At 43.6% G+C, this 27,916-nt stretch overlaps 1 protein-coding gene across 2 annotated transcripts in view; it reads left to right on the top strand.

Moving 5' to 3' along the window:
* Positions 1-6,902, top strand: part of RAD23B (RAD23 nucleotide excision repair protein B) — a 28,323-nt gene extending 21,421 nt beyond the window's left edge. For both annotated transcript variants that reach the window (XM_088472601.1, XM_088472600.1), the window contains exons 7-10: positions 297-432; positions 681-808; positions 2,079-2,240; positions 5,493-6,902. In XM_088472601.1, coding sequence (XP_088328727.1) covers positions 297-432; positions 681-808; positions 2,079-2,240; positions 5,493-5,606 — 540 coding nt within the window. In that variant the 3' untranslated portion in view covers positions 5,607-6,902. The remainder of the gene's footprint in view (positions 1-296; positions 433-680; positions 809-2,078; positions 2,241-5,492) is intronic.
* Positions 6,903-27,916: the final 21,014 nt, after the last annotated feature.

A 27,916-nucleotide genomic window follows, 5' to 3' on the forward strand; every position in this document is an offset into this window, starting at 1 on the left:
GAGGTTTACTTACCTAAATCCCCTGTCGGGATCCTCACTGCTGCCAGTCTTCCGGCATGTGGCCGGAGGTCATACATACTGATTCTGGACAATATCTCTTAAGTCCCACTAAATCAACTCAATAACTTAAATGCTGGGATAGAAAAAAAAAACCTAAGCTTTAATCAAGTGTTCATTCCTATTTCCTTTAATGTAAACTAAAATGCAAAAATGAAGGTTCTACATTATGGTGTCCATGAGGGGACATTTTAAATGACTGCATCAGGCACCAGAAATGGATTGTCTTCATGTTTCAGGGAATACCAGGGGATCGAGAAGGTCAGGCAGTTGCTGAACCTCCCCAAGCTGTCAGTACAGCCCCTACTCAGCCTCTGCCAATGGCAGCTGGAGCTGCTGCAACGACTACTACACCTTCTACACCTTCAACTGGAGGTAAGGTTCTGTTACATATAGTTGTCTCATTCCTTGGTGTTTCTTTTTTTATATATATTTTTTTTTTGTTCTAAAAGTTTTTAATTTTGCTGCATGTTCCTACCATCATGTAGAAGTAGTGAGGAAATCAGGAACAAAATGTGATTGCAAAAACTTTGGCTTAATATAGCAACACATTTTTAATTCTTGATTATGCAATGGCATTTTGTGTGTGATAAATGTACATTATTCATTTATTTTATTTCTAGGAAATCCCCTTGATTTCTTGCAGAATCAGCCTCAGTTTCAACAGATGAGGCAAATTATACAACAAAATCCTTCTTTGTTGCCGGCACTTCTACAGCAGATAGGACGGGAAAATCCCTCATTATTGCAGGTAATTTCACTCATTTGATAGCAATCCATAATGTTTTGTGAATTTCATTAATTTAGGTAGACCCTCTTGGTGTATAATTATTTTGAAATGTGTGAAGGTTTTCTAAGCATTCATTTTGCTTTGTAAGCACAATTACACATAAAGAGGAACGACTACATTGCTTTTTTTTTTTATGTGAGCAGACTGAGACCTAGTGGGGGAATAAACAGCAGGAGACCAGGACATTGGCTCTGTAGATAAGCTAAAGCTCTGCAAATAAAGACATATGCCAGGACATATATTGCAAGGCAATAGTTACATTCCTGTTGCAGAAAGTGTATGTGTACATATAGACGGTTAGTCATCAGTTTTCATTATCGTGCCATTATTGATTTTTTATTTTATTTTTTTAAATTTGCGATTATCCATACCTAGTCACTAATGGAGAGTAGATTGGACCTATTGGTAGCTGATCTTCATAAAAGTTGGTCTCTATTCAGCTTTTCTGACCCAATAATGTGTGGGTAAGCACAGTCCTTTCCCCTCCTCTGGAGCGTGCTCTCTCGTTAATCTCACTTTCATCCACTCTACCTAGCTTTAAACTTTCCTTAAAAACATTTACATTAGAGCCTACGAGCCCTACTCTTAACCTCTCACTCCCTTCTCCTGTCCAACTTGTCTCCTTCCCAGTTGACCTTGTAACTTTTCACACTACCTATAGAACGCAAGTTCTTTGTCATGGTCTTCCTCTTCCCCTTGTGCTAACCTTACCACCAGTGCTTCTGGTCTTCTGTCTCCTTCTTCCCTTCAGCCACTGACACTGTGTGCTCACCACACAGGATCATAGAGAGCTGGTGTGCGTCTCACCACTGCCTGCAAACTGTTACCTACAGCGAGTTGCCATAACCCTTTCTCTCGTCCTTGTCTGTCCATGTCTGTGATTTTATTTCTAATTTCTTATTTAATTTTATTTTTATGTGCATTGTGTGAATGCTGCATACTTTATTTGATTTTATGTTAAAGCTTGTGCAGCGCTGTGTACACCATCTCGCACCTAACAAATATAAGCTAATAATATCTCTTATATTCGTTATAGCACTTAGGTGAATATATAAATTCCAGTTGTGGGGAAAGTGTTCAGATATGTTGAAAGTGATTGGTTGATCATAAGTTTTTCTTACAAGTGCAGCGTTTTAAAAACTGTAACACTTTAACTATTTCTTCCCCAGATTTGTCCCATAGTTATCTTGCATAGCATAACACAATTGCTTTGTTACTTTTCATATAACAGCAAATTAGTCAACACCAGGAACAGTTCATTCAGATGTTAAATGATCCAGTCTCTGAATCTGCTGGTGGTCAGGGTGGAGGTGGAAGAGTAGCTGCCGAGGCTGGAAGTGGTCATATGAACTACATTCAAGTTACACCTCAGGAAAAAGAAGCTATAGAAAGGGTAAGTAAATCGCCACCATACTGCAATCCTTTAGAAAAGTTAAGGCCCTAGTCACTGATGTAGCTTATTTTTGACGGATCATCTATGAAATATACCCAACAGATAATGCCAGTGGATAGTGATGTCTGTTTTATTGGTTTTCTAAATGGAGATTGTGCAACCAGCTTAGTGTTTTGAATTATTTTGTTTCTAAATAGTTCATAACGCATTAATATAATTTTAACGTATTTTCCCAGTGTGGATCATAATGGGGGTAAAAGACATATTGGCTCATATTATGTTATTGGGGGGGAGCACGTACCATTTGTTGCACCACTGGTTGAAATCAGCTGTTTTGTACTTGATCTTACAGATGTGATATGCCAGTTTGTGCTGGGAAGACTTGTTTAACACTATAATACTATTTCTACTTCAGAGTCCATAGGGGTCCACAGGGTGACCTTGGGGTATAGGTGATGATGGGACTCCCTGGGGATGCCAGCATGTGGAGCCAGGCACTGAGTCCTGCGCTTCCACTAGGCCCCCAGGGACAGCAGGCTGGAGGGATAACTGAAATGCTCCAGCATACCGGGGGCTAAACGCTGCCTAGGGGAAGGCTGTCTTCCCTATCTAACATCCAGCGGCTCCTCTCCGCTAAAGCGCACCTTTCCACTGCGGTCTGGCTACACTAAGCTGCTCTCCTCAGACCTCTCTGAGGTCTCCGGTGGACATTTTCTTGGATGGCAATGTCGCAGTTCTCTCTGGCCAGAGTGTGCCAGATCCCCCTGCATACCTCTCCCTTTTGCGTCAGTGTATGCAGCACTATTGCCTACCAGACACTGAGTCTGCGTAGTTGATTATAGTGCTATGGTGTAGGTTCATTTCTGCATGGTATGTGACTTATGCTAGCGCTTTCTGTCTTTCTATTTTTTTCACAAACTGTAATTTCTTCCAACTGTCTCTCTGATTCATGCCCTGCTTACAGGTGTAGTCAGGGTGTTTCTGATATCTCACATATATAAAACTAGGTATTTGTGAGAATTGCCACATTCCGTTGTATGTTGCACTCTGCCATATCTGAGCAGTAAGCTCCTGTAGCTTGCCCAAGTGTCAGATTGGTCCATTAATTTGCCTTCCTACCTAGTTATATATATATATATATATATATATATATATAATTTTATATTTTACACTTCGTCTTAGTGGTGACATTAATATTTAGTATTGTGTGCGATATTGCTCTACAGATACGTCTGGGAGGGACAATAATGTGCGCTCTGTTGCACCCACTCTATTTTACAGGTCAGGTGGTGCAGGTTTATGTGAGGAGGAGATGGTACAGGATGGATTAGGTGGTATAATCCACCAGGCCCTTCTAATGTCCCAGTCCCCTGTGCAGGAACCCCTTTTATAAGAGCTTCCTTTTATCTCAGGTCCTGGCTACTATTACGGGCTACTTTGTGGTGCCAGCTGCATATGGGGTTACCACAGCAGTCTGTTTTTTTCCCCTCAGGGATTGCCACAACAGATTAATGCTATGCAGATACCACCTGTGCCCCCGCCAGGGGTGGATGGCGGTTACCTCTACTGCCCTACAGACTTGCTTCAGGAAGAGAAAGCCGCTAGGCCTTATAGGAGTCCTCTGGTGTCAGCATAGACCACACACATCTGAGATGTCATCTGATGACTGAGAGATTGCGGATGTTATAACCCTGAATCCCCTCCACTGGAGTTGGAGACTCGGGTTGAGGTTACTATTCCTGCTTTGGTGTGAGCTGTCTGGGTCATAGAGGATGTCGAACCAGCTGCTCTGTTCAAGCAGGCTCTGTTTGTACAAATAAAGGGCTACTTCTGCGGAATTCCCTTTATCGGATCATTTAGTTGATCGCAGGGCTACAGCCTGGCGAACGCCTGGTTAGAGGTATCAACCTCAGGGATGTTTTGGCTGCGTGTTATCCATTTACAGAAGTTACTTGCACGAAATGGAACTCATCCCCTGCAGTGGCCATGTAATATGGTTAATTACAAGTGCAACGTTACCTATGCCTTCCATTTCTTCCCTGAAGTTTAGGAAGGTGGAGGTTTGCCAGAAGTCTATAAACCTTCCCTCAAATGCTTCTGAGGTCTCAGAGGGTTTTTTGGTTGGTAACATCAGAGATGCAGCTACACATATTGGGGAGGCTGCTCTGGATATCTGTCACCTGACTTCCAGTGTGTCGGCTGAAGCTGTGTTGGCTTGCCGTTTCCGGTGGTGGAGTTCTTAAACGACAGAGACTGTTTCCAAGAAAGTAGAAAAGGGAGGGGGTTTTAACCCCCTATTGTTCCTCAGCACACTGAATTATACCAGCAACAATATATGAACACTATATGGCAATAGAATTTCAGAGATATTGGTTGCATGCATTTGCAAATACATGGGAAGCTGCTAGGCCTTGTCACGACTTCTCTGTCACTAGCAGTCCCTAAAACTAACTGGTTCACGTGCGGGGCACAGAGCACCCCAAAAAACATCCAAGCCAGGTCCCCCCCAGGGCATCACACGAAAATGGAAAAAGAGTGACAGTGCAGTGTAAAGTATAGATGTGTGCGAGTAATTAATAACACTGCTGTTAGTGTTCACTCTAGGTCCGGCGGCAGTCAGGGCGCCAGACCCTAGAGCAAGGGCACTTCTGTGCACGCGCCCGAAGAGGGGCGTGACCGATGAAAAGGGGGCGTGCCTTTATGGCGCGACCCCTTTTCGTCACTATTTGGGGCATGTTGGGCAACCCCAAAGCACCGCGGTCACTGGCATCCGTTCACCGGCGGTGACCGCTACTCTGCTGTTTCCCCACCCGCGGGCCGCAGTGTCCCTTGGGTGGGGAAACTGCAGAGCAGCTGTCGCTGTCAGTGAATGGATGCCAGTGACCGGCCCCAAGAGTGACGAAAAGGACAGAACCCGCAGGCTGTTTCAGCGGGGTGCCGTGCTGGAAGGCAGGGTGCTTTCTGCCCTTCAGAAATAGGGCAGGGCGCGGCGCCCCGCTTGAACAAGCTAGCGGTAACGCTAGCTGTTAGAATGCATTAGGTTATTGTCCTAGTGTGCTGTGACAGCAGGTTTACCAGTGTCTCCTCTTATTTCACACAAAATAAAGTTAGTATAGGTTTCCTTTTAACTATTTCTTGCAGTACTTCATTTGCTGATACAATTCCATAGATGTTTCAGTGATGTATGTTCATATGTGAATCTAATAAAGACCACATGCTAGTAACTACTATGTTGCATTTTTATTTCTGCAGCTAAAAGCACTAGGATTCCCTGAAGGACTCGTGATACAAGCCTATTTTGCATGCGAGAAGAATGAAAATTTGGCCGCCAATTTTCTCCTACAGCAAAACTTTGATGATGATTGAAAACGAGAGACTGTATTTTTTATCTTCACACCAGTGCATTACACTAACTTTGCTCACTGGATTTACTGGGATGATTTGGGCTCATATCCACAATATTTGGTGTACGGTAGTAAAGGGTGGGAGGGTTAGGGTATTATTGGAACAGCTAGGACAAAGCATACATCTGCAATTTATTGAGCAGTTACAGCGATCAGCGTGTATTATGGAAAAGAGCAAAAAAAAGAAAAAATATATATATTTACAACCAAAATACAGCTTCAGCAGGCATTTATTCCCTTCTGAGATACCATCTGCTAACTTCTCTAGATATCACTTTACCTTCTCACTAGTGTTCTTAGATCCAGAAATTTAGTGTAATGCCCTGCTTCCTGTTTTCTTCTGACATTGGTATTGAGAATAGCCTGTGTTACCAGAGAGAGTATTTTCTGGTGACACACTGTTATGGCCGTGTGAATTTTAGGGCTTTGAGGAAGCTTATAAGATGTAAATGCCAAAATAAATATAGGTGATTATTTGCTGCTTCAACAAATAATTAAAGTCTGAAATTAGTGCACAGAAAACTTTTTTTTTTTTTTACATGGTAAATGCTGTGAAAGTAAATTCGGAAGATCTTTCTTTCCAATAAATAATCTTTACTGATATTTAATTAAACCCTTATGGTGTGTGAAGTGGCCACTTTCTGTTCTGACTTAGAAAACAGTATTCACACAGGAGTTTGATTTTTTTCTGTTTGTTTTTTTCCTTGCAGTTTAGAGAATTGAAAATGATAGCTTTCTAATTGCTCATTTACTTCAATTTTTACATTGCAGTAAAGATTTTTAAAACAATTGTTGCATGTTTTTGGTTTTGATGAAATCCACTTGGTGTGTTAAGTAACCTTTTTCAGTGTTTACTAGTTTTCCATGTCAGCCGAGAATGTGCAACCTCTTCAACCTGTCCAACCTATTTAATCCATGCTTGTCCTAAAACCACATCTATGTAAACCAGTCCAGTATCAATGCAAGCTACATATTGAAAGATAAATTGAAAGAAAAGGTTTTGTTTGTACTGTATAATCATTATTTCATCCCCCATACCAAAATATTCAGTTAGTCTTTCTGCTCTGAAGCTGGCATGACGGGGCTTGAGAGGTCATCACATCCTCTGTTATTTTCAGAGAAGGCATGACATATAATTGAATTGTAAGAACTATTTGTGTATGTACTACTTATACATCGGCTAAATGGACAGTTGAACAATCAGAGAAAAAAAAAATACCCAAAAAATTAATACACAACATTAAAAGTTCTCCTTGTATAGTGTTTGTTTACATTTATTTGCTGTAGATTCAATTGTGGTTGCTGTGTGTTTTGTATGATGAGAGTGGCGTAATATCTGGTAGCCAGTATTGATATTTCAGTGCATCCTTTGCTGCTACTACTCTGCCACAAAGTTTTTGCTTTGAAAAACTCAATACATTACAACTTTGTAAATTATTTAGAACTAATGAGGGTTCATTTTTAACCATATTGGATGTGGAGTGCATGTGTATAATAAACACTTATACATACACAGATAATGGACGCTTCCATGTTGTGGAAAGTTTATTATGAAGTTTAAAAATAATCCAAAAGTTACATAAAACAGAATTATAACAGCAGAAGCTGTGTGGAAACATGGACATGCGCATCACAGTTCAGGGTGTGTTCAAGGGAATGGGATCAATGCATTTCATTTTATGCATCACTATGTTGGGGTAACTTCGAGCAAGTGTTCTCAACACAGTCCCCAAGTAATCCCAACAGGTCATGTTTTGTGGATTTCTTTGATCACACACAGGTCAGTTGATCTAATTTGTTGGGACAATATTCATACCACCTACTTCCACAGAGACAAATCCTCAACACGTGACCTGTTGGGAAAGCTTGAAAGGGTTGAGGTTGTGAACACTGGCTCTAGTGTTCAGCAAGATTTACATAGACTTAAGTAACATGATTGCAAAATAATTCACACTCCTTTGTTTAAAAGCAGCATACTTAAAGGCAGTATTTTTGCACTTAAGTGTCAAGTAATATGTGCTGCATAAAAGGGTTTAGGCAGATCATTATAATGTACAATGTTTTAATATAAATTTGCATCTGTCTATGAACATTAATTAAATGCCAGATACCTGCATTAGTATATATCATAATCTCTTAAATTATAAGACTAACATACAATTTCAGACCTTGAAAAGTCTGACACTGCTATATAAAATTAACTGTCTAAACCTTTAATTCCCATATATCAGCCTATTATATGCAGACTTTTAATTGTTAAATGTATAATAATGTACATAGTACACACGTACCTTTCCTAAAGTATTAATTTGTTAAGTTAGGTCATTATCTGTACTTTAGTAGTTGTATGCAATTCTCTACATATAGCACATGTTGCAAAATTAACTTAGTAGCATTTTAAACCGCTTGTAGTCACTCTGCCAAAGATTAAAGTTATATATAATAGCCAGCACCAATGAGCCTCTGACAGTGTGCTTACTCTGGCCAATTACAGAAGACTAATTTTCAAAAGTTAAAATACATTGGCACCAATTTTACAAGATCAATATGACAGTGACTACAGTGTGCCTGATAAAAGAGCCAGAGTGTTTTGGTTAGTGTGCCTACTGTGGTTTTATGCTAGATATGTTTCCTTAAGCTTTGTAATAAACAGGTTAAATGTTCTATGGCATGAAAGTGGACCCCTATTTGTATTTTATTTTACAATTGTTCTTGAAGTATAATTGGAAGCTGTAGACTTCACATCAAGGTCTTGCTGAAAATTGGGCTTTTAAAGGAAAAGCACAGCAAATTCAATCCATGGACTGGACGAATAGTGCTACTGGTGTAAATTTACTAAAGGTTGATTTTATTGTGTTCCTGAAGCTAAATCTCACATTTACTAACAGACTATTTTTGATTAGGTTTTTAAGGGGCATATTCATTTGGAGGTGTGAATAGCAAAAATCCCACACCTGTGAGGTTTTTTTTTTTTTTTTTTAGATTTTGAGCGCTGGGACTTTTTTTCTCGCATCGCCAGAGCATGTTTGATTTTTCCTAAAATCCTTAATTTTAGGAAATATCAGCAGGCCTTTCTCTGGGTCCCCGGCAGAAGTTTCCAATTGGCTTAATTAGTCCTTAATTACTCACCTTCCGCAGCGCTGTCGTTTTCCTCCAGCGTTGGGGTCCAGTCTCCTGCAGCAGTGGTGAGAGCATGTCAGTGTCTGTGAGTGACCTCCCCATGTGTCTGTCCCTGTAACGGGTGCTAAGAGAACTTAAACGCCCAGCAGCCCCCGATGGAGGGGAGGCTTCCTGGAGCTGTGGAGACCCCCCAAGCAGGTAAGTAAAGAAAGAAAAAAAAAAATGTACTTGGTGTAGGGTTTTCAGTGCTGACAACCCCGCAACCACTTTTTTTTATTGGATACTGCGGTGTCGGAAGCGCACATAGGCCAAGGTTTTTTACAAGTACCTTTTCTTCTTGGTCCCATAGCTACCACATCTTGAATAAAGTATAACTTATTTTCTATCGCAGGGCTGCACTGATCAATAAAGCTGGATACACCCAGGCAGCAGTGGGCTTTTTTTTTTTTACTTAAGATGCCTCCTGTGACTTTTGCATACTTCAGCACAGCCACCGCCTACAAAGACACAGCGTCTGTCTCTAAATCAGCTCCTGTGTCAGATGTGTGGGGGGGACAAAGGCTGTGCTGGTAATGAGCTTTGTGTGCAATGATGGAGAATGCAATAGTGGGCACATCTTTCTTACTATCAAATTGCCAATTTGTATTGTAAAGACATACCTCTGCCATGAAGATGAATAATGCTGCAATTTTTGGACCTAAGGACATTAACATGTATTAGGTCTGACAAGAAATACGTTTTACAATTTGTATAGTTTGTGGTTTATAATTGACCATGTTTTATTTAAATCATAATTGGGGAAACATCATTTTTTCTTCAGGGTCCATAGGGACCCACAGGGATACCATGGGCATAATGTGATTGGAGAGAGCCAGGCACCAAACCGTTAAAGTTTTCAGCTCACAGGATGCCTCGGGTCCTCCCCCATATATGCCCCCAACCACAGGCCTTCAGTTTTTCATTTGGTGCGGCAGGATTCAGATGCATCTTTGCAATGGGACTGCTCAGGCAGTCCTAAGCTTTTATGTTTTATTTTCTCTGTTTCTCTTTCATCCACCAGGGGACACTGGGGATAGACAGGTGGTTGAGAGGAGCTGGCACTTTAAATCTTTAAGTGTGAGTGACTCCTCTCCCTCTATCCCCCAGAAGCCGCAGTTTTAGAAATGTGCCCGAGAGAGTTGGTCACATATGGCTGAGCTCCAGCCCAAACTTAGTATTTTTATCTTTATTTTAAACTATCTACAGTTAACTGACCTCTGAGGTCAGGAATTGTGGATTCAGGTCCCATCTGGGGTGATAGACTTTATTTCAACAGTTTTATCAATAGAGGTAATTTTTTTTTTTGTTTTTGCAAGCTGTCGCTTGACAGATTTCTTCAGGGGCCATAGGTTCCACAGGGAGACCTTGGGGTGTAGGTGATGGCTTGGGCATCATGCAGTTAATTTTCAACTCCTAGGATGTACTGGGCCACTCTCCCTATATCCAAGCCAGAGCCACCTCAATTCTAATTGGTGCCCGGCCGGAGTTGGGTCACTGTAACACATGGGCAGCCCTCAAACTTTTTTCTATCTTGAGTGCACAGCGACAGACAGCGCTGTCACTCCACCACCCCTCCGGGCTGTGACCCCAGTACTGATATCAGCGGGCAGCTGGGGGTCACACTAGCACAGGCTGACCCCGGACTGCAACCAGATCCAGGGGATAAGGTAAGTTGGTCACCGCGAGCAGTGACCCGCGCATTGCGGCAGTCGATACCTCCGGTCTCAGGACAGACTGGAAGTTCTGGGGGTGGACGCAGGGACATAAACGGTGCGGGAACCGGCGTCCCAGGGGTTAATAACCAGGCAGGGGAGGCAGCTTCCCTGTTTTAGCGGCTCCACCCTTCAGCTTAGCGCGCCTTTCCTTTGAGGTCTGGCTTCACTGAGCTGCTCTCTGGACATGCCCCCTCTGACGTCTTCGGCGGCCGTTTTCTTGCAAGTGGCAAGTCGCAGCTTTCAGGTCATCGTGGAGTCCGGTCTCCCTGCATACCTCACCCTCTGGTCAGCGTATGTAGCACTACCAGACACTGAGTCTGAGTAGTTGAATTGTAGTGCCATTGTGCAGTTTATTTCTGCATTGTATGTCTCTCTACACATTCTGTCAGCATATAACTATACCTTTTCTTTTTTTCTAATGCCCTAACAGTACAAGGTGTTGTCAGGGTGTTTCTGATCCTCACATTTATTATGTAATATATTTGTGTGGTTGGTCAGATACTGTATTGGGCGGTTGCACTGTGCCATATTTGAGCCTGTGTTCCTGCAGCTTCCCCAAGCATCAGTCAGGAGCAGTATTTTGTCTTCCTAATAGTATCCGATATAATCAGTGGTTGCATTATCCTTCGTGCCATATTGTGTGATTATTTCTCTACCATTATGTTTGAGAATGTTAATGATATACACATTTCTGCTCCCATCCTGCTATCGTGCAGGTCATGTGCTGCAGGTTTAAGTGAGGGGGAGATGGTACAGGATGGATTTTGTGTGAAGTGTTATAATCCTGCAGGCCCTTCTAAAGTCTTGGTCACCATGCAGGAGCCCCCTTAGGCTTCCTTCACTCAGGTCCTGACGTCCATTGTGGGCCGTTTGGCAGTACCAGCTGGTTTCCCCGCTATGGGGTTCCTACAGCAGTCTGCTATTCCCTCAGGGCTTGCTTTAACAAGTTACAGCCATGAATGTACCTCCTGTGCCTCCACCATGGGTAAATACTCTACCTCAGTGCAGAGCCTGGCGGCCACCTCTACTGCGCTCTGGGCCATGTTGCAGGGTGAGAAACCCCATAAGCCTACTAAGCGTCCTATGCCGTCATCACAATCCACACTATGTGCTGAGTCTTAGATGTCATCTGATGACTGAGAGATTGTGGATGCCTCTGACTCCCCTCCGTAGGAGGTGGAGACTCGGGCTAAGGTTAATATTCCTGCTCTGATATGAGCTGTCCGTTCTGCCTTAGTCATAGAGGAAGAAGAACAACCAGCTCCTCGGTCCAGACATGCTCTGTTCAAGCAGATAAAGGTTACTTCTGTGGAATGTCCTTTGTCAGATCAGCTAGTGTATCATATGGTGGTGGCATGGCAATAGTCTGGGAAGCGATACCAGCCTCAGAGACGCCTGGCTTACTGTTAGCCTTTCCAGAGGAACACTGTACTAAATGGGAATCACCTCCTGCGGTGGAATCTCATGTTACATGCTTAATTAAGAGTGCTACATTGCCTATGCCCTCCATTTCTTTCATAAAAGATCCTACGGATAGGAAGGTGGAAGTTTGCCTGAAATCGATTTACTCTCTTTCAGGTGCAGCTGCCAGGCCATCCATGGCTATCTAATGGGTGGCCAAGGCTGTGGAGTTTTGAGCCGACTCCCTTGAGGACTCTTCCTACAGATATTTCCAGAGATCAGGTGACACTGGTAGGTAACATCCGTGATGCTGCCGCATATCTAGGTGAAGCTGCTTTGGATGTCAGTCTCCTCACTTCCAGAGTCTTGGTTGCTGCTGTGTCAGCTCGCTGTTCCTTGTGGCTGCGCTCGTGGAGGGCGGATGCTGATTCTATGAAGGGATTAGAATGCTTGCCATATAATGGTGAGATCTTGTTCGGACCTGACTTGGACAAGATTGTGGACACAGTGGCAGCTGCTAAGTCTGCGTTTCTGCCTTCAGCATCGACTGCTACAAGGCCACGGGCCTTATCCTTTCCGTCCCAAGGAAAGCCTAAAGACAATCCTTCTCTAGACAGTCTGTCCCCAAAAAGACTGCTAAGCCCATGAAGCAGGCCTGGAGTACAATTTATCTGGCTTCCAAGAACAAGCCCTCAGCCTGATGGGACAGGCCTCCTCCTGGGGATCCCAGGGTGGGAAGCCAACTTCTTCAATTCGCCCAGTGCTGGTGTCAAACCACAACAAACACTTGGGTAAAAGAAGAGGTCTCTCAGGGGTATGCGCTCTCATTTCACAGAAGGCCCACCAATTTTTCTGCACAAGCCCTCCCTCAGACAGGGACAAGGCCTTACAGATCCAGAAAGTTATACAGTCCCTGCTCCAAGCAGGGGTCATGGTACTGGTCCCGTTACCCCAGAGGGGGACGGGCTATTACTCTACTCTCTTTCTGGTTCAAAAGCTGAATGAATCCCATCGGCCTATCCTCAACCTCAAATCCCTGAACAAATTCCTCAGGGTACCTCTGTTCAGAATGGAAACTTTACGCTCCATCATATTGACTCTGGAACCTGGGGATTTTATGGTATAGCTGGATATTCAGGACGTGTACCTACATGTACCGATTGCTTCCTCTCACCAGCATTATCTCTGGTTTGCTATACAGCAGCAACATTTCCAGTTTCGGGCTCTGACTTTTGGCCTATCTACTGGACCTCGGGTGTTTACAAGGTATGCAGTCAGAAAACCGGCAGCCTTAATACCGACAGCCGGCTTCCCGGCTGCTTTATCCCGACGTTGGATAAATGACCGGCGTCTATATCTAGATGCCTATCATTTACCCGACGCCAGGAGACCGGCGCCCGGCATCCCGATCGAAGGGATGCCGGGTGCTGCGAGTGGACAGCCGCGGGGGGGAACTTATGGTTAGGCACCCCCCTCGGGAGGGTTAGGGTTAGGCTAGGGGAAGGGGGGTTAGGGTTAGGCACCCCTCCAGGGGACTTAGGTTTAGGCAGCGGGGAAGGGGGGGTTAGGGTTAGGCACCCCTACGGAGGGTTAGGGGGTTAGGTTAGTTTATACTTACCTTAGAGATGATCGGGATTTCCAGTGCTGTCGGGCTTCCGCTGCCGGGCTCTGCTGATCTGTCGGGCTGCCGCGGCCGGGAATCGAACTGCCGGCCATGCGGCAGCCGGGATTCCATACCGATTCCGTTTACAAAAGTTATGGCTATCATGGTGGCCCATTTGCGGGTCCGACTACTACCATACCTGGACGACCTCCTGTTGTTAGCAGGATCTCCAGGGGTACTCCACCACCATCTGCAGCTAACTATTTCTGTTCTTCAGACACACGGATGGTTAATCAATTGGAAGAAGTCGTCCCTGATGCCATCCCAGAGGATGCTCCATCTGGGAGCCATGTTGGATTCTCAACAGCAGAGAATCTTTCTGATTGCAGACAAGATCTCCAGTTTACAGATGCGAGTACGCAGATGTCTCCACAATCGCCGGGTGTCAATCCACTCAATGCAAGTTCTGGGGTCCATGGTGTCGACATTCGACATGGTGGAATATGCTCAGTTTCATTCCAGGCCTCTGCAGAGAATGATCCTCTCCAGGTGCGATGGATTACCCCATCGAATAAAGGCACAGACGATGGTGCTCTCTCCAGAGGTGCATCTGTCCCTATCCTGCTGGTTGCAGACAGATCATCTCACCAGGGGATGCCCCTTTTGGTTCCCGGACTGGGTGATCCTGACAACCGATGCAGTCTCTGGGGTTAGGGCGCAGTAACCGGTCCGCACTCTTTAGGGTGGTTGGACTACGGTCGAATCAGCTCTGACAATCAACATATTAGAACTTCGGGCTGTTTTCATGGCCATCCAGCTGGCCAGACACGTACAAGTTCAGTCAGACGACACTAAAACCATGGCGTACATCAACCATCAAGGAGGTACTCAGTCAGGTGGCAATGACAGAGGTGTCACATTCTGACATGGGCTGAAGGTCATCTCCCAGCCATAACGGCAGTGTTCATACCAGGAGTGCTCAATTGAGAAGCTTCCTCAGCCATCACGACGTGCATCCCGGGGAACGGTCTCTTCAAGAAGTGTTTCAGCTCCTCGTGGACCAGTGGGGTCTCCCAGAGGTGGACCTGATGGCCTCCAGACACAACCGCAAACTGTCCAGGATAAGAGATGCCGAGTCACTCTTGGTAGGCGCTCTGTCAGTCAAGTGGACCTTCCAGTTTGCATACCTGTTGCCTCCAGTCTCCCTTCCTCGAGTTCTAAGGAAGCTCAAACAAGATGGAGGCACGGTCCTGCTAGTGGCTCCAACATGGCCCAGATGTCATTGGTACTCAGATCTTATGAGTCTCTCCATAGACACTCCATTCCTGTTGCCTCAATGTCTGGACCTGTTGTCTCAGGGTCCTTGCCTTTACCCAGATCTGGGTCATCTGTCTTTGATGGCGTGGGTCTTGAGACATCCCTTTTAAGGTTCAAAGGTTTCTCAAGCTCTGTATGTGTAGTTATTGGTCTCCGCCTCGCCTCACTGAAGGTGCATGTCTCTGCCCTGTCAGTTTGGTTTCAGCGCAGGATTGCTCCTCTTCCAGATATTCACACATTCCTGCAGGATATCCTCCGGATTCAGCCTCCCTTTGTCCCTCCTGTGGCTCCTTGGGACTTGGCTGTGGTTCTTCGTGCCCTCCATTTGAACCCTTGGAATCGGTGGACCTCAAGTGGATGACAGCGAAGACTCTTACTCTTCTGGTGGAAGCTATGGCCAGAAGAAAATCAGATTTAGGGGCGCTCTCCTGTCGCTTCCCATTTCTGTTTTTTCACCTGGACAGGGCGGTGCTTTGGACCCTGAGTTCCTTCCGAAGGTTGTTTCTAGTTTCCACATTAATGAGGAAATTATAGTCCCGGCCTTCCAATCTCGAGACCTCTCGGCAGGTGAGGCCTCATTGGATGTGGTACGTGCCCTCAGACTTTATGTGGACCATACCAGTTCCCTTCGGAAATCAGACTCCTTGTTTGTGCTCTACGGATTTCACAAGAAGGGATGGCCAGCCAATAAACAGACATTGGCTAAATGGCTTCGTATGACGATATCTGAGGTTTACACTCAGGAGGGTCTTCCTGTTTTCTGCCTTCTGTTACTGCTCATTCTACTTGTTCTGTGGGTCCCTCGTGGGCAGCTTGCCGTGGTGCCTCAGCTGTTCAGCTTTGTAATTCAGCCACGTGGTCTTCTCTTCAGACCTTTATAAGGTTTTATGCCTTTGATACCTTTTGCCTCTCAGGATGCTTGCTTCGGGCGCCGGATTCTCCTCTCAGCTCAGGAGCGTCCCCGCCCTTAAAAGGGCTGCTTTGGGACATCCCCAAGGTCTCCCTGTGGAGCCTATGGACCCTGAAGAAGAAAATGAGAGTTGAAGTCTCCCCTTAGCCGCAGCATGATTGACATGCTGAGGCATTTAGGAGGTAGGAGTGGGGGCAGCAACCATGAATGTTGTTCAAAATGTGGGCGCGTTGCCCCCGTTTTGTAGGCCTGTCGAGCTCAGGGTCTGCAGACTCCCTGGACCCGGCAGAGGGGTTCAGACAGCCAGGTTGAGTAAGCACAGCTTATGCTGACTGGCCGTGGGCAGCAACTGATAAACACGATGGTGATCCGAAGCAATGCCTATGGACGCTGCTCTCGGATCGTAGATGCATGCAGGAGATGTCTATTTCCTACAAACACCTCCTGCTGTATTTGCATTTTACTTGTATGATATTGCACAACTGCTTCCCTGTGGCTGTGCAATACCATCCACACTGGAATAATGCCCAATATACAGAGGGAGGGGTGCATTCCAGCAGTGAGTTGCAGGCAAAATACCCCTTATCAATAAGAGATACAGATAGGAAAAACATTATGAATTTATTTATCTGTTTAGATTCTCTTTACCAACAACAGGTGTCAGCTGTTATATAATGGACACAACTTCATTAGAGTGAAATAATATTGCCTGAAGCTGCATTTTAATTTTGTTAGTTGTCTTTGCTTTTTTTTTTTTTTTTAATCCAGAAACAAGGACAACTGTTTATATTAGAGAGGAATATCGCTCTTTCCATTTTTGATATTAAAATCCCTCTTGAACTTACAAAACAACAAGTATTTAATGTGTCTACACTGCACAAGCAAGCTGTATGATACAAGTGTGCAGGGGGTGCGGATGGCACTGGGTGTCACCATCTGAGAGGGTGACACCAAAATGCTGTCTCTTCCTCATTGACCTGGAGCTGGGTGCTGCATGGTGATGTTATTGTGCAGTGGCCAGCTCATGGTCACTGGAGTGCTGGACACTCCCCCAGAGAGCTAATACTAGGGGTGTGTCATAAGGTCACACCCCTTCCTGTGAGGCCAAGCCCCTTCTCTATGAGGCTATGTGCCCTTTCCATATGTGCACCAAAGGAGGGCTATTTGGCACACTGGGTGTCACTGACACCAGTGACGCCACTAACACAAGCACATGGATATATAAAGTACAGTATTTTTACACACACCTTGAGGTTAAAAATGCTTTAATGACCATGATTGCCAGGACTTCCTTCAACAAACTCTCATTGAAGAGATGACTCACTCAGTGCAATGAAAAGGCTGATTAAGTCACAATGGTGCCTGCTTCCCATATATGGATGGTTCAAATGAGCCTCATTGGATGTCTTTTCAGGAACTAGGTTTAGGGCAGCCACCCCAGTAAGAATGACCAAGCATCTGCCAGTTATTTCCCAATATACCTTGCCAGTCAACTTTTCAACTCAGGCTGTTGAATTAATTGCAGCAATAGTTTGACAACTTTCCATGACACCCCTTTAACTTTATACTTGGGTTCAGCATATGGTTGCATAGCATTTGCTTCTGGCCTAGATAAATGGGTCTGTAGAGGGTTTGTTAAGAGTGATGGTTTCCCAGTATTACTCCCCTCTTTAACCCAACGTTAAAGCTCATTAGTCACTAAGAGAACTCTTTTGCTATTGTTAAGTGCACTGCGCATACAGGGGGGAGGACGGAATCGGTATGTAATGCCGGCTGTCGGGATGCCTCCTGTCTCCTGTCAATATACTGACAGCAGCATCCCAATGGTTGGTATCTCGACAATATACTTACCCTCCCCTCTTCTCCCCCTAACTCTCCTTTCTTGTAGCCTAGACCTAAAACCCTCCGCACCCTCACCCTAACCCACCCCGTCAGTGCCTAAACCTAATCCCCCCCTTAGTTCCTAACCCTACCCCCACCGTGGTCCCTAACCCTCCCCTCTAGCCCCCCCCCAAAACCTAACCCTAACCCCGCTACCAGCGGTTAACACTAAGGGCGCACCGGATTTACCTCATTTGTGCTGGTGTCCTTCTGGATTCCGGCTTCGGGATTAAGATAGGGGTCGGTATTTTGATGCCTATCTTAAGTCCCGTGACGTCCCCAGAGAAGAAGCCCCACAGACAGAACACTTGCTGTAGATATAGGTTGTGTACAGTATAAAGCATCAGGCATTTGGCGCACCCCTGATGAACTAAAACCGGTGCTGCAACAGTCCTGATTACAGTCAGTGTTGGCAGATCTCCACTTTCCTAGACTTGAAAGTAAAAACAGCATGTATAGAGAGATTAGCAACAATTGGTTTTGCCCTAACCTTAGTGAAGCAATACATATGTATTTGTTTCAGTGTCCTGTTCGCCAACAATTCTCAACATAGAAGGTGATTAGCAGAAATCCTGAAACTCTATGGTCTCATTTTGGATTTATATTATTCCCAGTCAAATGTCTTGGTGGAAAGGATGAATGTCATCCTGAAAGGAAAATTAGCAAAAGGAATGAAGTCAATCCAGAAAAATTGGCTTTATTGCCTGCCCTTGGCCATTAGCGCAATAAGAAATAGCAAGGGCCGAGATCATCACTTGACACCCCAAGTATATTTACTATATTTAGATCTAAATAGAGCAACTAACTTTTGTTTTCAACAGGAAGATGTGTTCTCCAATACTCCTGAGGTGCAAAGACTAAGGTCCATCACTCCAGGAGACAAGGTGTATGTGAAGATACAGAGGCATACCTGGAAAAAAAAAACAAGGTGGGAGGGCCCGTATGAAATTGTCCTAGATACTCCTGCTACAATCCACGTAACAGAGAAGACACCATGGATCCATCTTACACAGTGCCGAAAAGCATGAAGAGAAAAATTAATGACTTGTACATTTGATGATTTACAATTTAGGGCGGTATTCAATTAGTTTTGCCTCTGCAAAAAAGTTCCGCCTACCCGAGTTTTTGCCTACATTGCGTGTTTTGGACGCAAAAACTTATTGTGCGTGTCCCCGCTTATTGCCCAATTCAATTGCTAACCAGGCGAAAACGGCAAGCGGCGAATGTAAAACAGGCGAAAAGTACTGTCAGAATAGGGGAAATCAGTCTGAACCCCCCAAATAGATGCACTAACATTGGGGATCAATATAGAAGTGTTCCAATAGCCCTAATAAAACTATTTGAGGTACTGAAGTTTAAAATCCTTGTTATTAGTGTAATTGTAAAAGTGGTGAAGAATGGCATTAAGCAGTATTTTTGGGTGAAAATAAGTAGTCCAGTCAAATTTGGGGTACTTGAAAATTGGTGCTAGCATCTTTTAAATTCTCTAAAGTGAAGTTTTAAAAAATGTGAAACGCACTTGTTGCATGCACCTGCAATCCCAAAAACACTTGACCCATCCTTGCAGACCCCTAAAAAGACTATTTCGCTAGTTTTTATGCTTGTCACCCCACTTTTTACTTTTTTGCCCCCAAAATTAAAGTACTTTTTTGGGGTGAGCTTAAGTTTTTCTCCTGGATTGTTTGACCCAGTTGTCTTTTGGGGGGCTGCCCCAAGGGTTCTGAGTGGTTTCCCTTTGTTTGCACCCCAAAATAAAAATTGTTGCATGCACCTACAATCCCAAAAACACTTGACTCATCCTTGCAGACCCCTAAGAAGGCTATTTTGCTAGTTTTTATGCTTGTCACCCCACTTTTTACTTTTTTGCCCCCAAAATGAAAGTACTTTTTTGGGGTGTTCTTAAGTTTTTCCTCTGGATTTTTTGACCCAGTTGTCCTTTGGGGGGCTGCCCCTAGGGTTCTGAGTGGTTCCCCTTGTTTGCAATCCAAAATAAAAATGTTCCACTTCTTTTCTACTGCTATTCTTAGGCGAATCTTTGTTGCCTATTACATTGCATTGACTTTCCGTGTAGGCGAAAACCAGCTGGAATTGAATTTGGAGATAAGTTCCGACCACGCGAAAAGCCCCGATCCGCGATACTTTTCACCGTAAAATGGCTTTTCACTTCTAATTGAATACGGCCCTTAATCTCAAACTATATTGCCTTTTCTTACCTATTCACTTTGGGTCTCTTATGTTTATGCCTTATATGGAGCCTTCTCTGCAATGCAAACATTAGAAAAAGATGTATATCAATATACAGGAATTAACATAAGTGTATGCAGTATAACTAACAAGACCAGGATACCTAACAAGGTTAATGTATTTAATCAATGGAGGACAATTTATGGTATAGACATATGAGACAGGTTGCAATGGATATGTAGCTCCAATCTTATGTGTGCTCATTAATGACACAACCCGTAGGTACAGAACACATTATGAACTCTGAAGATGCACTGGACAGGAAAAGGTTTAGTACACTAAACTACATGACAATTAGAACATCCTTTTGTAGTGTCCATAGTTAAACTACTAGTAAACAAAACCATGTGGGAAGGGGGAAGGATCATTTCACATATTTTTGAAAACACTATAGGAAGTTACAAAGGGTACTTAGGATGTAAAAGAACTTTAGATGAGCAACACAGTACTTGTGCAGAAAGACCCTTTTTGTTTGCACACGGCAGAGTGGTGGAGGCAAATAGATGGGAACAGTGGCCCTGATTCATAGCCGGACGCTCTGACAGAGCGCTCGCTCTGAATCAGGGCCGTCCCTCCTCCTTTTTGGAGCGGCCTCCTGGCTGCTCGCATAGCTGTGGACCACCCACACCTATAGGGAGCAGCCAAAATGATGGTCGCAATGGTCAAGACCATCGTGACCATCGGGCTTGCGACGAGACCCTTGCGGTAGGGTCTAGCTTGCGCAAGCCCTGGAGTGATTTTAGCTCTATCAGAGCCAAAAGCACTCTCACTGACATCATTCCGTCTGGGCAGGCAATCACCATCGACAGCAAGTCCCCTTTGTACGAGACCCATAACGACGGCTTGGCCGTCGTTATTCGGGTCTCGCGCATGCGCACGATGGAGCTGCCTCCGTCGTGCACATGCGCACTTGGGCAACATCGACCTACTATAACAATGAAACAGTGTATGAAATCCCACTTGGGAGGATTACCCATTCTCACTCACCTTGGTCCCACAGGAGACAGAGTTGAAGAAATAAATGTTGATTTATGTTATGAGAATAAGGGATAAGGGCAGAAAATGGGTAGAAGAGTAATAAGAAATTTAGAACAGTAATCCAAGCAGGATTCTTGAGCCAGGGTACTTCAGTCCTGTTGGATGTGTATTGGCATATACCAAGCTCCCTATAGAATGGTCAGGAGTGTGCTCCTTAGTAACTCTATTATCCCCTGTTCTTGTTATACCCAAGAATTACTGGTTTCCAGAGCAAATGAATATAGAGGTGGGTTAGGTATAGTAATACAGGTAGTGGCACTACCATTGAGTCTTGAGGCATGTTCCATTTATAGAAGACACCCCAGAACCACAGAATAAATGCAGCTAGCACATTAATGTAATGGGTTTTGCCGACACTCTACAAAGATTTTAGTGTTTACAATGCTGACATCTGTATTGGGGGGTGGGGGAGGGGGAAGACAGCTGAGTCTTTGCCATGCGTGACAGAAAACCTAGCTTCACCCCAGCAAAACATGCATGTCTTGTAAAAGTTACCAGTTATAGCCCTATGTTCTAAAAAATAATGCAGTTTGACTTTTTAGTAAAGTTTTCTATTTCTATTTGTTTCTTCCCAGTTCTTGATAACAGCTCATGTTACTTTATGTAATAGCTCATGTCAAAAGAGATTGTGGCTGAAACAGAGTGCAAATTCAGTTTATAATATATAGTATACAAAGTTTTACCTGCATTACTAGGACTCAGGAAAACTCCTGCACCAGAATCATATGGAGATATGCTTTTATCCATTATATTTCAAGTATCATTAAAGGTTAAATAATATATCTGAAGGGAGTGCTATCACTTAGGTTTATTTACAAAGTGTCAAGTTGTAAAACCCGACACTTCTGTTCATGTTTATGCCTGATATTTTAAAGGGCAGTGCTTTTACTAGCAAGACACAGCCATTAAGTGAAGTGCCCTTTTACATTTCGGGCATAAACATGAACAGAAGTGTCAGTTTCACAATCTGACACTGTGTAAATAATCCCCTAAAACTCTTAGGGGTCTATGTACTAAGCTCTGTTAGTAGATAAAGTGAACAGAGATAAGGTACCAGCCAATCAGCTCCTGACTGCCATTTTTCAAACACAGCCTGTGACATGTCAGGTGCTGATTGGCTGGTACCTTACCTCCGTTCACTTTATCTCCATCCAAGGCTTAGTAAATAGACCCCTTAATCCTAAAGTGCAAAAGGGAGGGCTAGCAGAGTTCTTGCATAAATAGCCTATTGATTTCTATAAGAATATTCAGGTCAATATTATATGTAATTAGAATAGTAATGCTGAGAAATTATACTAATACTCTAGCTGTTAAGAAATCTGCAAACTGATAACTATGCATTTCAGTGTTATTTGATAACAGAGTTAAATACACAAAGCAGGTTACTTAAACAAATCAAACCTATCTGATGAACAAGTCTTTGGTGTCAGACTAGAAAAAAATCTATTGCAATTGTTGCAAACTGATGCTGCCACTTAGGATAAAAAATGATACATTGTAATGATACATAGAATTGGAACAAAGATACTCTTTGTAAAGAAATTATTTCATGACTCAAGGGTCTGTAGTACAAGCCTTAAGCATTACATACACTAAAAGATACTTACAGAATGTATTGAAAAAATCTCTCCAGCACCTAAAACTACTAATGTGCTGAAACAACCTGCTGCAGTTAATTAAGGAGAAAAATTAGCAACTCCACAAAAATAAACATTAAAAAGAAAAAAACTGCTCTGGATAGAAACAGCCACCAATTGACACAGTATAATAATTTATTGTAACAATAAAGATATTTTGCTACACAGGAAAAACAACTATCTAGTCACTGCAAAAATGTATCCGTGTTCAGTCTGGAATATTCATGGAATCAGTGCTGCAGATCATACAAAGAACTAGCATATAATAATAATAATGACACATAAACCATACATACAACATGAAATATGGACAATAAAAATGGTAGTGAATAAAAGTCCAGCTGGATATGTATAAATGAGGCAGATGAAATCTATAAGTATAGACTGGATAAGAAGAAACAAAGGATCATGTAAAATGTCAATGGTCTGCTTATTGTCCGTGTGTGACATAGGAGAGTTACCTTCCTCATAGCACAAGCACCGGCTGCTTTAATAAATTCCTTCCAACACCAAAAGACTTTGGGCCTGATTCAGAGCCGGACGCAATTAGCGCTCGCTCGTCCAAAAAATAGGGGTGGCTATTCAAATGAACCGTTCGCTCTTTGCGGTCTGTTCACGCCTCTAGGTCTGAACGAGCGAACAAAACTTGCGGTCGTTTTTTGGATAAATACGCCCCCTGGTCGCTCGCATCCTACGTCATGTCCGCTATTTATTAGATTAATCGAGTACATCGACCAGCGTATGAACTGCTCGCTATTCTTGTGGTTGGTTTTTGCTACCACAATCTTGCGAGCAGTTCTGGCTATAAAATAACCCAGTGACGTGGTCAATGACGCTGCTGTTTTAATTATGCACACCCATAAAACGTCCGTTTTGACCTTTAAGCACACCTGCGTTCGGATCTCCACTCCCCGTTTTCAAGCACCTTCCCCTGTTACCACCCACATACGCCTCTTTCTGTCACTCAAAATAGCAGGCATTCGCTATTTAGCGAACAAACGATTTTCGGCCGCACTGACTGGTTCGCGCATGCGTATTACAATCCGTACGCATGCGCAGTTGGGCAAACATCGCTCGGAACGAGCATACTGCCGCTTATGAGCGGCTCTGAATCAGGCCCTTTGTTAGTGATCCTGTGTTGTTGTAGCTCTCTGCAGCAGCTCTCTGTGTTGGATCCGTCCCGGACCTCAAATGTCCTACAGCTCACTCTCATTGCTAGGTCCCACCGGCTATAGCATTGGGACCAAGTGCTGTAGCGGTTAGTACTAGGGCATGCAGTGTGCCAGGATCAGCATACACCGTGTCTTAGTGAATCTCAAACCTCAATTCAGGGTGTTTGGTGGGAAGGAAAGCTTCTTGAGCCCAGTCTGGACAACATGAAGGTCAGCAAGACAGCAACTATTTTAGTCCATGTTGCATTGTTTATTGTGCTCTTTTGTACAACACATTGTTTTCCTTCAATGGTATACATTTAATATGCAGGCGGACGGGATCCTGGGCGTCGATATATCGACGCCGGAATACCAACACCCGGCATAATGCCGACGATGATATCCAGAAGAGGATCGGGATAACGTAGTCGGCATCCCGACCCCGACTATCCCGAAAGTAAGAAGACAGTTAAGTATGATACTTAGCCTGGGGATGGGGGGCTTAGGTTTAGGCACCATTGGGGGAAGGTTAAGGTTAGGCACCCCCAGGGAGGGTTAGGTTTAGGGTGCAGGAAGTGTGGGTTAGAGTCAAGCACCACCGGGGGGAGGTTAGGGTTAGGCTTACAGGATGGGGGAGAGGGGGAGGGTTAGGGTATTTACCGCCCCTGTAAGGATCCTGGATGATCGGGCTTCCAATCTCGGGATATCATACCGATTCCTTTTCAATATATTGTTTAACCATATCTGGAATTACCTGAATGCTCCCTGAGAGAAGGCTCATTTCTCAGCATTACTCTTCAAATTACGTATAATATTGAAGTGAATAATATTAGTACCTTTTATTTTTGTAAAAAAATCATTGGCAAGATTACTGAAAATGATATCCCATCAATGTACATGTGCTATATTGAAAGAGTTGTGATCATAATGTCGACACCTGAAGTGTTGACATGAGGCAGCCTTTAATGTCATCCTGTGCCATTTTTAGCATTTTGCATAATGTTTATATTCAGTTTCACATGTTTGTTACATTTATAGCACAATTGTGTGGTGGATTCCACTACTTGCAACTTGCTGTTTCAACTTTCAGTGCACGAGGTGGTGGTTTCATAAATGTCCCATAATGTGTCTTTTATATGGTGTTTCCAAACCCTACAAATACATACATTTGTTTGGACCTTTGAATCAGATTCAATTAGATTGTTAAAAATGTAGTAAAACATTTATTTACACCACATTCTAAGCTTATTGTATTTGACTAATAGTTCCTTACTTTATTACAACACTCTATATTATAATGCAGTCACATTTTTGCTTTATCCTATAATTTCAAAACAATGCTGTCCTGCAATGTATTGAAGGTCAGATGGTGATTCTGGATATGAAAGGTGGATAACAAAACAACAATATATTGTGGTCAATTCAGTTAGGCACGACTTTAAGTTACATCTGTAAGTGTGGTTATATGCAGTACTTACCATACCGTTGGACCATAGGGCTGCATACAAAAATCCACAAGTCCAGGGTAAGATCGGGCCACAAGGGGGGGTGAGTTGCAGGGCCACGGGCAGCGTTTCCACACAGTTCTAATGGCAACTTGCCCCCCTCACATCTAATTGAATTGACCCTTATGTGTTCAATGGTCCATAAATGCTTAATTTGTCACACATTCTCTGATAGCACATCTGGGCCTGACTCAGAGTGTACACAATGCCGATGTTGGACATAGTGGAGCGTTCTTTTGCTACTGCGCATTTATCTAAGTCATACCAGGCATGTGTCCCGATTGTGTCCGTGCAGAGTTGCAGTTAAAATTTCAGGCATACGCAGGGAGAAATGTATTGAAAATGTAGTGGGTGTTTCTGGCAGGGAGGCATCTTAGTGCAAGCACGGAGTTGGTTCGTCTTATGGACGTGTTATGGGAGTGTTGCTTGTGTGTCTGTGAAAGTGATTGTGTTCACAGATGATCGACCACTCACATAGGAGGCCATTCTTAGATGAAGAAACTGAACCTTCCATATAGCTGGTGAAAGTTCCAATGGTGCGACCAATGGTGATGTCTAAGGACTCACCAGTCGGTATTACTGCATGGATGGAAGCTGAAAATGGGCATCTCAGTCCTTGCAGATTCGGACACATGATTGTACACAAGGAAAGGACTTTATAGTGGCATTTACATAAAGTTGCAGACTTTAGATGCAGCTGCGGACGATTCTGAATCAGGCCCCTGATCTCTGGAAACTGGCCTGATATTGCAGCCTATATGCCTGATGTTATTTTACTGATGTTGTATTTTTTTAATATTAATTTTTTTAATTTACTGACTGTAAATAGCGAAACCGTTTGTACATTGCAGAAAATGTTTTGTACTTTTAATGCCACTTCTAAATGTATGTATAATAAATGTTATTTGAAATGAAAGGGATATTCTTAATTATTGAATGAAATCCTTTATTAATGGTTCTAAGGTGTTATCCAATGGTATAATAGCTGTTATGATTACTTTGATCTGTCCCAATCTGCACATTAGCTCTCCCTATTGGGTGAGAAAGGGTAGGTCTAATCACAGTATTGTGTCATAGACATCTTAAGTGTCTTCCAGTACCGGAGAATCCTTCTTTTCATAGATCAAGACACAAAGAACTGCATATAAGACAAGAGATGTGGCACTGTACAGCTGCTATATACAGTATACAGAACCAATTGATTACAATAACTGTAAAAACAGTACCCTGCAGCTGTCCCCAGTGCAACCAGATACAGAAAATAATATCCAAAAAGCAGTGTGGACATATGAAATAAAGCTAGATATGTTGGGTTACATCCAGAATGTAAAATAAGTAAATTATTTCACCTAAACGTGTTGAACATTTAGAGAACTGTTTTTGCTCCTATATAAACAGTATATATACTAGCTGGGATACCAGGTGTTGCCTGGGTTGAAAACTGGACCCTGAAGTACACCTGCAGCCTTTATTTGTTTACATTGTCCCCACCTCTAACCAGGATAACTATGGAAATTAGGAATAAATGACAGTGCAGGCAGCCGTATTCTCATACCGTGGAATGGGGTATATAAGAAGCAGACTGACTGAACAGAAATCAGTATAGCTTCCAAAATCATTTTAGCTTCAGGAATCACTGCAGAACAGAGGGGGTGATTAAGCAGTGGACGGATATGCTATTGCAGCTGCTAACATGTTAGCAGCTGCGATAGCTGTAATATGGTAATGCAGCAGGATTCATCACGCCTACTGCATGCATTAATGATCTGAGCTATGTACAAGGACGCAGCATCAGATCATCAGCAATCCATTTGGCTGGCTGAGTGACTATGGGGTCATGCAATGTGACCGCTGCAGATGAGTAAAAGAGGCCAGGAAATCTCCTTTAACAGACAGAGATACTGGCTTAAAAACAGAAAAACCGGTGGTCTAACAGACCACTCAATAACTGTATATTGATCAGGCCTGGTGACAGGGGGGTACAAGGGATACACCCGTGCAAGGCCCCGAGGTTCTGAGGGGCCCCGAGGGCTCAGGGGCATAAACAGCATATGCTGCAGGGAAGCAAAACAAAAAACACATTATTACCACCGTGCACTCCCCAAAGGCATCCCCAGCACCCACGTCATTGGTCGCGGCTCTAGCGCAGTGGCACACACTGTGTCGCGACGTCACTGCACATGAGTCTTCATGTCTGCGCCGGCCCTCCCTGTGGGATCTATCCACATTAACCCTGTAGACCTGGCCTGCCGCTGCAAAGTCCATCCACCTAGGAGCAGGGAAGCCAGGAACTGGAACTGACTACCGCCGACCACAGACAGGTCAGTACACTTGTTTAAGCTATGCCTGCAGTTCTGCACCTCCACTGTCCCACGGATTTGTGTGGAGGTAAGTGACATTCATGTGAGACAAGTGTTTTTATTTTATTTAAGATTGACAAAGTGCCCATTTGTCTAATTTTATATTATGCTCCAGTATATATATATATATATATATATATATATACACAGTCAGGTGCATAAATATTGGGACATTGACAGAATTTTCATATTTTGGCCCCTATTCACCACCACAATGGCTTGGAAATGAAACAAACAAGATGTGCTTTAACTGCAGACTTTCAGATTTAATTTGAGGGTAATTACATTCAAATCAGGTGAACGGTGTAGGAATTACAGCGGTTTCTGTATGTGCCTCCCACTTTTTAAGGG

Source organism: Taudactylus pleione, unplaced genomic scaffold, assembly GCF_031769625.1.
Source record: "Taudactylus pleione unplaced genomic scaffold, aTauple2 ptg000127l, whole genome shotgun sequence".
Classification (NCBI taxonomy): Eukaryota; Metazoa; Chordata; class Amphibia; order Anura; family Myobatrachidae; genus Taudactylus; species Taudactylus pleione.